At 36.8% G+C, this 12012-nt stretch overlaps 2 protein-coding genes and 1 long non-coding RNA gene across 3 annotated transcripts; 1 reads left to right on the top strand and 2 right to left on the bottom strand.

Moving 5' to 3' along the window:
* On the bottom strand, nt 1-5892 carry LOC113079998 (BICD family-like cargo adapter 1). Its single transcript, XM_026252243.1, has 6 exons — nt 5522-5892; nt 3975-4097; nt 3661-3819; nt 1050-1120; nt 791-911; nt 1-411 (listed from the first exon to the last, which is right to left on the bottom strand). Exons 1-6 carry the CDS (start codon nt 5858-5860, stop codon nt 112-114), a joined length of 1113 nt encoding a protein of 370 aa, XP_026108028.1. The 5' UTR covers nt 5861-5892; the 3' UTR covers nt 1-111.
* A 1502-nt stretch (nt 5893-7394) lies between these two features.
* On the top strand, nt 7395-11441 carry phkg1b (phosphorylase kinase, gamma 1b (muscle)). Its single transcript, XM_026252229.1, has 9 exons — nt 7395-7481; nt 7606-7784; nt 7925-7979; nt 8504-8569; nt 9034-9197; nt 9292-9382; nt 10418-10571; nt 10694-10819; nt 10910-11441. Exons 1-9 carry the CDS (start codon nt 7399-7401, stop codon nt 11174-11176), a joined length of 1185 nt encoding a protein of 394 aa, XP_026108014.1. The 5' UTR covers nt 7395-7398; the 3' UTR covers nt 11177-11441.
* Nucleotides 8898-11902, bottom strand: LOC113079986 (uncharacterized). The gene is made up of 3 exons (XR_003281787.1): nt 11754-11902; nt 9216-9380; nt 8898-9100 (listed from the first exon to the last, which is right to left on the bottom strand). It is a non-coding gene; the product is annotated as an uncharacterized LOC113079986 (long non-coding RNA).
* Between the last annotated feature and the right edge of the window lie 110 nt (nt 11903-12012).

Here is a 12012-nt window from a genome sequence, read left to right on the forward strand (position 1 = left end):
TACATCCTTAGCATTGACATCTAAAGTGTGGTGAGGCAATATGACCAAAATCATCGAACAATCAGTGAGATGTGAGATCATCCATATTTAAGTATCACCAAAACATCTTCATCAGTCCAAAGAAACCGTTTGAAAATTATCATCTTTGTCGATCCTTTGCGGCTGAGACTCGACAGGTCCTTGTGTGGTGACTCTTCCGCGTCTGAGCTTCTCTTTCCATCTCTGTGTTCCCGCAGGTGATAGAGACCGGGGGATCGGGCCAGAGGCATTCATCTGGGAGGAGACATCAGGTTTGGGAGGAAGGGGCTTATTTGAGCGCCACAGAGAACTGAACCCTCTAGACTTCTTCTGAGCCTGTTCTTCCTGCTGTTGTCTGAGGATCTGGTGATGAAGAATGAACTGTACGTCATCCTGTAAGAGACAAGACAGAGTTCACTGACTGCACCACTGCCCGAGGAAAATCGACACAACCAAATCACATCCATGAGTGTGTTCAAGGGTTTTCTGGAAAACCAGACAGGGTCCAGATGACAACAAAATGTTCAGATCCAACTGTCCTGCAAGAGATGTCCTCCCTAAAGGTTTACCCTTCCACCTTAATTAGATTAAATAATATAAATCACATAGATTATTTAATTTTATTCATATTGAAACAAATTTTTACTCAGTCAAGACTCTAAAAATTCATTTTCTTTTTTCTTTAGATAAATATTCAGCAAAAGAAAAAAAAAGCAAAAGTAGATACATTTTTAGCATTTTTACTGAGAATTAAACATGCATTTAAACATACTTTCCAAGCCTCCAGCTCCATGGACAGTTCTAGTCGACTCTGAACAGCTTCCAGAAGTTGATTGTTCAGTGTCATTAGTTCGTTTTTGCTTTTCAGTAGCTCAGTCTCCATTGCTTGTTTCCTGCATTAAAAATTAACTACTTAATTAAAAACAATTGCATTCACTGATTCATATAACAAAAAATCAAGCTTGTCATCAGATTTTCATGTCTTATTTCATAACACAAAATAATTAGTGTTAGAACTCAACTTAACTCACTTTGAAATGGCTTCATCTCGGTCCCGTAGAGCTTGCTGTAAAATGGCAACATCTTCCCCAGACGTCTTTCCCTGACAAAAGTAGCAGATTTGTTTTAAAGGCCACCTATTGAGCTTTTTTTAATACCTATACTGTGTAATATAGTTGTTTTTGCAAGTAAACGATCAGTAAATTACAAAATGCACGTCAGTAGAATTAATTTTGGCAGCAGAAAAAAAAAAATGTCTTGAAATGCCTTGTTTGTAGTTGTGCCATTAAATAAGCGTTTGACCAATAAACAACAGACTGATCCAGCTGACCAATAAAGCAAGCTGGGCTCTTAGAAAGGTGGGCTTTTAGAACTAAAAGAGACTGGGACTTAAACGAAGTGTTTAAGGCAAAGAGATGTATAGTGAGAAAAATAATGTGTTTTTGAACTTAAAGCTGCAGTCCGTAACTTTTTTTGGTTAAACATTTTCCAAAATCTATTTTGTAGCAAGTACATAACCAGCCAGTGCTCGAAACTATCACCTTACTTTAGCCCGATTCACAACGGCTAATTCATAATAATATTTTCTAATCTGAGTGGTTCGGGTAGGTTTTCACGGGAAATTCGAGCATGGCACTGCATCATTACATTACGTCTGTAAACATAAAGAAGCTGTCCCAGCTACAAGGCTATCGCATGTGAGGATCCTGCAGTATTCCCACAGAGGCTGGAATAAAATCATTTTGATTGCGGATTGTAATCAAAAAAGATTATATGAAATACATGTGAATTAAATTAATTATATTCCAGTTTTAAATGTGCTTCTGATTACAGATAGCCTGGGTTTACACTAGATGTGTATTTTAAAGACAACCAGTTTGATGGGAGCATAGTTTACTTTTTGGGTTATAAAATAATTTGTTAATATGAAATTTGAATACAGAAATTGAAATCTGCATGCTAATACACATTATACTAATAGTCACGCAATGCTGATGTTTTTAACATGAATAATTTGAGAATTAAGTATAGCAATAATAATAATTTACAGGGTTTGATGCTAATCGATCATTAGATTAAATCACCATTGGTAGCGCAATTTATAGTAATGCTTTTTTCCTCAGTTGGTCAGAACAAAGCGTGGCAGACTTGTTACTTACTTGTTCAGATGAAAATATCTGGTGAAAATTCTTATTTGGGTCATATATATTACAAGATGTAGGCTAGAATCTGCGATTACAACACTGAACAAAATTATAAACGCAAAACAGTTTTGTTTTTGCCCCCATTTTTCATGAGCTGACCTCAAAGATCTAAGACTTTTTCTAAACAAAAGGCCAAATTGTGACAAATCTGTCTAAATCTGTGTTAGTGAGCACTTCTCCTTTGCCGAGATAATTCATCCACCTCACATGTATGTCATATCAAGATGCTGATTAAACAGCATGATTACTGCACAGGTGTGCCTTAGGCTGGCCACAATAAAAGGCCTCTATAAAATATGCAGTTTTATCACACTGCACAATACCACAGATGTCGCAGGTTTTGAGTGAGAGTGCAATTGGCATGCTGACTGCAGGAATGTCCACCAGAGCTGTTGCCCATGAATTGAATGTTCATTTCTCTACAATAAGCTGTGTCCAAAGGCATTTCAGAGAATTTGGCAGTACATCCAACCAGCCTCACACATCGAGCATCTTCACCTCTACAAGACCGTCTGAGACCAGCCACCCGGACAGCTGCTGCAACAATCAGTTTGCATAACCAAAGAATTTCTGCACAAACTGTCAGAAACCGTCTCAGGGAAACGCATCTGCATGCTTGTGTTCCTCATCGTGGTCTCCTCCTGACTGCAGTTCGTCATCGTAACTGACTTTCGTGGGCAAATGCTCACATTCGATGGTGTCTGGCACTTTGGAGAAGTGTTCTCTTCACAGATGAATCCCGGTTTTCACTGTACAGGGCAGATGGCAGGCCGCGTGTATTGGGTCGTGTGGATGAGCGGTTTGCTGATGTCAACGTTGTGGATCGAGATGGTATGGGCAGGCATATTTTATGGACAATGAACACTGGTGCATTTTATGGATGGCATTTTGAATGCACAGAGATAACGTGACAAGATCCTGAGGCCCATTGTTGTGTCATCTATCCACAACCATCACCTCATGTTGCAAGGATCTGTACACAATTCCTGGAAGCTGAAAACATCCCAGTTCTTACGCTTATAATTTTGTTTAAGTACAGTTTAGGGTAAGTACAGTGAATATCCACACTGGTGTGGTGATTGAAAGCTACACATTCACCTCAAAACAGATTCATCCACACTGGATCACAACCCACGCATAGAATATAATTCCGCAAGGAACCGCAATTCCAGGTTTTCAAACATAGATGCCAACAAATTGGCAAAATTACAGACTGCAGCTTTAATTTCATTTAATTATATTTTAGCAGACCTCAAAAATAAAAATTAAACACATGTAAATGAGCATAACATGGGCACTTAAAAAACTTCTTCAATTGTTCTAAGAATAATAGGAGCATGAAATGGTTACGCAAGGCCTTACAACAGAATGGAGGAATGAGCATATTCAAAAAGGGAGGCGTGTCCCATATGAGCTGATGGGCGTGGCTAAAGCTCACCTGAGAGGTGTGGTTAATGGCGAGACTCCGGGCCACTTTCTGCAGATGAAGCAGTGCCTTGTCTAAAGGGTTAGCCTGGGACGGCTGATCAGTTTCTGTTGACTCCAAGTCTGTCAGAGGGAGCAGCAGCTTTACAACAGACTGAATCTCCTCTGCCACCTAAAAGAACCACAAAAACAATGCAGATGCAATTAGGACAAGCCCTGATTGCATAAATTAAATCACAGTCCAGTCTGTTATAAACTGCCATCACTTATGAGAGGGTGTTGTAGGTTAAATTTTTTTGACTGTGGCATGACAAAATTGAGACTCACCCGTTGTCTGTTTTCACTCCAGCCAGGTCCGCTATCATTCTGCTGTTCCAGTTTATCCACCTGAGCCTTGAGCCTCAGACTGCGCCTCCGAGATAATTCCACTTCCCTTTTCACATGCTTCAGCTGATCGCCATAGAGAGAGTGTCGAATGAGCACAATATACAAGCCTCTAATGACATAATGTAGGATTCAAGTAACTAAACTAATCAGAATGATATTAGACTGACACATCTGCAAAATTAAACAGAGAACGCCTTGTGCCTTTTACAACCTTGGTATTCTGGATTCTGGAGGAATCTGGTCATTCCGGTAAAACAAACAGGTAGCATTCAGAACCAAATATGAGATGACCTTTACTTCCTAATGTGAAGTGATTTTGTAAATCTTAAATCTGCTGAAAATTTTATATTAAATGTTTCAAATGTCTTGAGTATGGTGTGCCAAAAAATTCTGTTTTTTTTTTGTTTTGTTTTAGTATAACAGACATCCTTTGGTAAACATTATAAATTCTGCCAATAAATCCCACATTCCATTGACAGTTAGTCAATGTCCTGGACATGAATTTGCACATAACACACCTTTTGTTGTCTGTTAGATTCAATGATACCATTTAAAATATCTTAAAATGAATAACATATCTGATCACTGATCACTGATCACTTTGTATTAGCATCATATTCAAATAAAAACAAGTATTTCAAATGACTGACATGAAGGTAATGACCGATAGTTTGGATACAGTGATTATCTGTCATGAAACAATATGAATTACAGGCTACGTGTAAATAATGATTGAATAGAAAATAAGTTAAACATTTCAAATACTTCTTATGCATGTCTTATGGAATGTGGGTGAGGGATAATTGTAAATAGACACTCTGTTGAATAGTCATTCAGTCAGTTCGGTAAAATGTAATATTTTAAAACACTTTAACATTAGGGAAGAATAATTAGAAATGTATAATATAAATTAAAGTGAATAAAATCCTTAAAAAGCAAAGATGTCTGAAATTCTGAACATTTTTAAGATTTAATTATAGAGTCTGGGTGAGGGATAATCTAAGATTAGCAAAATTTCAAAACACTTCAAAATAAAAAATATACACACACACACATATATATACATATTTAATTGCTATACAAAAATAAAGCAATTAAAATTCTTTGAACAAAATAAGTCAGAAATTATTAACACTTTTTATTAATTTCTTTCAGAGTCTGGTTGAGATGGTGAGAAGTCTAATAAAACCTTTTTAAAATGTTTTAAATTTAGCAAAAAAATATATATAGTATAATATATATATATAATATATATATATAGATAGATATATATATATACTCTATTTATAAATAAATACATTAAAATGTAATTATAGCTAAATATGTTTTTTCCTTAAAATGTGTTGATCAGGGGACAAAAAGGTGTGTCTAATTATATAATAATGGTGATTATTAATGGTGAATATTCTAATTGAATAATCACCATTACAGTAACTGCTTTGTTTATTTTGTTTTTCAGTCTGCACTCATAACAAGCAATGACTCACCGTGGCAGACACCGGACTGGACACTCGTCTGCGAAGTGGGCTTCCACTCCGGATCAGATCCGGTAACACTTCATCTAAGTATGACCGAGCGGGCTTCGGGGGCGCGTTTGGGTCAGATTGTTCAGCCTCTGCACTGTTGTCATCCACTGTCAGCTGTTCTTGTAACTCATCCAGTGTACACAGCGGCGAGCTGTTAGACTCTCTGTCAGTGTCATGACTTGAAATTGAATCCTCATCGTCAGTTAATCGCCTGTGGACTCCCTCGGTGGTCAGTGGTGATTCCAGGAGGTCCCTGAGAGTGAGCAGTCTTGCTGGGGAATGTTTCCTATAGGTCTCCATTATCACCTAAGAGTGGCCAGAGCTGACGTGCATGTTCTTATCAGGAACGAGAAGACTGAAACTTATATGAGAGAATACCTTCAAACCAGTTTTTCCTGTCTTTTGAAGCTCACAGGGCTTGACATCAGAAGGTGTGTTTGTGTTTGTGTTTTTTTTTTTTTTTGTACCTATGGGACTGAGGCTTTTGTACAGCAAGCACGTCTTCACCACAACATGTTCCTGGATCAACATCCTTTTTGATCCTGAAAACAACATTCCAAACAATTTCTCAGAATTGAGATAGTATAACTTTTCAGGAAAGATCTGTTTTAGGCTTACAATCAGGGTTAGGTACTACACACTTGTTTATCAGCTATCATATCCCTCTGATTTTAGGAATAAATAAAATGGGTAGGTTTAGGTTTAGGGGTAGAGATTGGGTTAAGTCTATATTTTTGGACAATAAAATGTTGATCCAGGATCATCAAAAGATATTGATCTGGGAACATTTACCTGCAACCACTTTTGTACCTCTGTGTACATGTTCAGGCACGTCTGTGGAATAAGGATAACGCCCTTTGAATATGTTAAGATTTAAACACAACACTTAAGCTATAATTAAATCTCCCTAAGAGAGTAAGTGGAAGCTAGAGAAAGAAATTGCATGCATATTATAAAGGCTAAATGAAATGCTGTTAACATGATCAGATATGTCTAAAGTAAACACATGGGTACACGCTGTTCCGTTTAGCTATGCCCTCACCCTTACTCAAATAACAGCTCGTTTATTTATAGTAGTGATGGGAGCTCCGAATCATTACTGCGAATTGTTCTTTTAGAATAGACCTTGAAACGATTCAGTGATTCTTTTACGTTGTATGCCTAATAAGTGTTAATTATTATTTAATTAAGGTTTAATAATGAACGTGTTAATTGAAATGTAATGTGTTCTAGTTCAGTTGATTGCAATAGAGATTATGGTTTGTTTTCAATTATTATTATTATTAATAATAATAATAATATTATTAGTAGTAGTATTATTAGTATTAATAAACCTAGTTTACCGGAGACGAATCCGCCCTGAGATATTTAGTCTTTATTTAGCTATTTAGTAGGCTATTTAGCGAACGAACTAAGAACCAGTTCGACCGATGCAATGATCCGACTCAAAAGAACGAGTCATTCACGAAACTGACATATTTATAGCCAACGCTTCTGGACCGAAAACTGGTGCACTATTAAGGTTATATAAAGAAACGACAGGGAAACAATTAAGTTCTAAGTCTTTTCGTTCTTGAGGGTGTTGCAACTAAACCTTTTATGGATGAGCAGAAGTATGAACTATGAGCTTCCATAAAAACTAAAGGACGAGCCGCTATAAAGGTGAGTGTACTCCGCTAGTTATAGACTAGACTGAGCTGTTTCCTTTCTTAGTTAATATAACCAAAACCCACTGACCAGTGATAATTAAAGGCTGCCTGTGTTTGTGTGTATGTGATCAACTTTAAAAGGAAAAGGAATTTGAAGTAGCCTACATCACTGGATATCTGGATATCAGGATGACAAAAGAGGAAGAAAACCCTGAGTGGGTTGGTGGTCAAGAATTTTATGACAAATATGACCCAAAGGAGATATTAGGACGGTAAGTGTCACATATCTTGATGAGTTTTGTCTCTGGAAAAAGTAAATCCTTAAGAGTTTAGTCAGACTACATAAAATAAAAACAAAATTCTATGATCAAAATGCCTCAATGTCTTCTCTGCCAGAGGTGTGAGCAGTGTAGTTCGCCGATGTGTTGACAAACGGACTGGCCATGAATGTGCTGTAAAGATCATAGACATCACACCATCAGACAAAATGACATCTGAAGAGATACAAGAAATCCAGCAGGCCACTGTGAAAGAGATCGACATTCTTCGAAAAGTGTGTGGACAAAAAAACATAAGTATGACCGTCCACTGCTAGTCTTGATCTTTTTCACAATACTGCACATGTACTACAAAATATACAATTGTGCAATTTTTATAATGCTATGGTGTTTCTGCAACAACAACAACAAATGAGATGTCTTTTTTGCTGTCATAGTTCAACTGAAGGATTGTTTTGAATCAAAGGCCTTCTTCTTTTTGGTATTTGATCTGTAAGTATGGCTTCTCTCTTCCTTTCATGGCACACGGTCCTCATGTCTGTGCATCACTATTGCTAGTGGTAACATAGACTTGAGAAAACTTTTAGTAAACACCCTCAAAACTATTTAATTGTGGCTGCACATGCAAACCCCTCACATTTAGCCCAGGAAAAAATAAAATAAAATAAGTTTGATCCTCATTTCCCTGGTAGCTGACTTTCACTGTTGTTTTGTTTATAAGTTAGCTTTCTATTCAGATTTCTAGATGTTCCCTGTGGAAATTAGCGGTTGGTTGAAAGATAAGACACTGGCTTTTCTAAGAGCCCAGAATGTGGTTCATTGCCAAGATGCCAAGTGTCTGCCCAAGCCTGACTCTCAATACAAACATATGCACAAAATCCCTCCAGATTCCTTGTTTTGACACTTACAATTTCTGTGATTACAAATTGTCTGTCTGTAGTGTGCCCATTTTACATCACCAGACTAGTTTTTAAAATGTATTAGTTAGTGTTTAAAGATGAATGTTCTTTTAACAGGATGAAGAGGGGCGAACTCTTTGATTACCTCACAGAAAAAGTCACCCTAAGTGAGAAAGAGACACGGTAATAAGTCTGATATGAAACTTTTATGCTCCTGATTATATTTAAACTGCGTAAAACAAATCCTATGCTGAGGAGGCGATTATATAATCAAACAGTTTAAAGCCAACAACAACAGGGCATTTTGAGTGTTGATGGGTTTAAAGTTAGGTTATGGCACACTGCCATGCTCATAAATACAGCGCTCTTTCTACTTTTATGAATTCCCTAATATGTTACCATTTAAAAAGTTTAACAGACTTCTTTTAAAAACCTTGAAAACAATAATACTGATGCCAAACATTTGGTAGTGTACATTATTTTCACTTGTTTTTTCGCATATAGATCTCATATTTAAAGTATAAAGTTAATCAGTGAAATGTATTTATAAAGCAATTCAAACCCATTCATTGCTGCTGCTGTATCAATATTCAAAGTAACATCTTGATTGTTGGCACTCTGCTGTCTCTTTTCTTGCTCTTTGATAGAAAGATAATGCGAGCTCTTCTGGAGGTGGTTGAGTATCTTCACACCCACAGTATAGTCCACCGTGACCTGAAACCAGAGAACATTCTGTTAGATGATGATGTGAATATCAAACTCACTGACTTTGGCTTCTCAATCCAGATTGAGCCCGGACAAAGACTGAATGGTGAGTTCTTATGAACACCTTTAAATATAAGCTTTCGGAAGTAATGCTTGTAGATGATGTAGTTTAGAAGAAACTGCCTCTGTTTCACCCCTAGAGGTTTGCGGGACACCAGGTTACTTGGCTCCAGAAATCATTGAGTGCTCCATGGATCCCAACAGTGCTGGCTATGGACCTGCTGTTGACCTGTAAGCACATAATATAACTATGGATCATTTTTTTTTTACTTTTATTTATATTAAGAATGTATTAATATTTTAATTAGAGTTTATTGTTATATTTCCCATTTTATTGCAATTTTGGGTTGTAGTGATTTTATGTGCTTATGTCAATTTTATTTTATTTTTTATACTTCTATACAGATTTAATAGATTTTTGTTTCATTTTCAAATGAAGTACTTTTAGTATAGCAATTTTAAATTATTTTATTTCAGTTTGTTGCTAAAATTGATATTTCATTGAATAATTCTTTTTAATTATTTTTTATAATTTTGAATTCTTTAATTTCAGCTTTATCAACTAAATGCTTTTTCAAGGATAAGTTAACCCAAAAATTAATCTGCTTAAAGCTTACTCACTCTTAGGCCATCCAAGATGTAGGTGAGCAAAATCAGAACCGATTTGGAGAAATATAGCATTAAATCACTTGCTTAACATTGATTGAATCCTCTGCAGTGAATGGGTGCCGTCATTGAAATTTCAGATGATAAAAACATCACAATAATCCATGATTATCAATCCAGTTTATCATTTAACATCTTGTGCAGCAAAAACCTGCATGTTTTTTAAAACACAATAAATCATTAAGGTGTTTTAGATTTAAACAGACCTTGCTTGCCAAAATATGAGCCCATAGTCCGTAATAACATTTTCTCCAGTGAACAAGTCCATTCTTCATTGTCTTCTCACATCAAAATCCTCTGACTTGTTTATTTAGAACTGTTTTGAACTATTTTTTTATAATTTTTTTATAATTTTAGTTAACAACATCAAAACTGGTATGCATCACCATCACTCTTATTATTTAAATAAGCATACAGCAGCCCCACAACTCATACTACTGCAAATTAACATGGTTTAGAAAATATATTGCATTAACAGTCAAATAAACCAACCAAATAAACTTCCTGGCAGTGAAAGTGAACCGGAAGAATATGAAATGATTATGGCAAACTAGAATGTTTATTATATAAATGTGATGTTATATAACCTTCTGTCTGCAGTTGGAGCGCAGGCGTGATCTTCTACACTCTTCTGGCTGGATCGCCACCTTTCTGGCACAGGAAACAAATGCTAATGCTTCGAATGATTCTTGCAGGACAATATGAATTCAGCTCTCCGGAGTGGGATGACCGCTCGGACACTGTCAAAGACTTGGTGCGTGTTGGTTGTGGTCCTGTTTGTCATGCCGAGTTCGTCTTGAACCAGTTTTAAAAGTAGTTATGCAAAATTGTGTGAGAAAATGCCTTTCCAAAGTCACCTTGTTTTCTTCCCAGTAGATTTCCAGGTTATTAGTTGTGGACCCACAAAGTCGTTATACAGCCACAGAAGCTCTCAATCACCCATTCTTCCAGCAGTATGTGGTTACAGAAGTTCGTGATTTCAGCCCTTACAGGAAATTCAAGGTAAAGAGCAGATGTTCTAGAGACGACGTCGTTAAGAAGTCCTAGATTTCAAGCCTTGGTGTTTCACCATACACCATTGTCATCCTGCAGGTTATTGCTATGACCGTTCTTGCCGCCATGCGTATCTACTGCAACTATCGTCGTGCCAAACCTGTCACCAAGGAAGTGATCCGCAGCGACCCGTATGCCATCAAACCTCTACGCAAGATGATCGACGCATGTGCCTTTAGGATCTATGGCCACTGGGTGAAGAAAGGGCAAACTCAGAACAGAGCAGCTTTATTTGAGAACACTCCAAAAGTCATTCTGCTCTCTATTGCAGCTGAGGAGATGGATGCGCTACCCAGGACTTGGTGAGGGTTCATCACCTCCAGTTACTAGCAGATACCACAATTTACCTCAAGAACATGTTGATAACGGTCCAAAAATACACCTCTACTACTACTACGACAGTATATTTCCCCCTTATTTACATAGTGACAAGGAAATGATAAGTACATTTTCTTCAGGGGGCTTTTATTTCCTTTTCAATGATAAAAACTACAACTGAGACCTGAACTATTTAATATGTGTACTATTATTTAATCCAATATTATCCAATAAATTTTTATTCAGTTTTGAATATATGATGCAATTTTTTTAAATGTGTAACTAAATAACTTTAATGACCATAAAGATAGGCTAAAACACACTCATTTCACAGTATTTTGTGTAAAAAGGCAGATGTAACACTGACGTCCTGCATGACAGAATATAAAAACACACATTTTTATTTATCAGATTCTCATAAGCTGCTTTGGACAACAGCTTCAGAAATCACTGACCAATTTGGGGTCAAATGGCAATGTTACAAAAAGCAGCTATATAATAAATAATAGCCTAATACACGATGACTTTGAATAATATGATTGTAACAGGATGGAGTATGACTGACCTAGTGGTGACACGAGCTCTGTGATTGGCTGAGCCATCGGCTGTGTCAATCCAGGATGCTCGGCGCAGGATGTACATGATCTGAGCACCAGGAAACCGTGAGGAGGTCCACTCTCACACATTACTCAGAATGTCATATAGTCCTGGAACAAAGTGGGATATTATTCTAAACTCCAAGTTTAGAACAATATTAAGAGAGTTACACTGCTGCTCAAAAGTTTAGGATCAGTAAGAAAGCATTAAACCAATCAAGAGTTATA

The sequence above is a fragment of the Carassius auratus genome, unplaced genomic scaffold (genome assembly GCF_003368295.1).
Source record: "Carassius auratus strain Wakin unplaced genomic scaffold, ASM336829v1 scaf_tig00030051, whole genome shotgun sequence".
In the NCBI taxonomy this organism is placed as follows: Eukaryota; Metazoa; Chordata; class Actinopteri; order Cypriniformes; family Cyprinidae; genus Carassius; species Carassius auratus.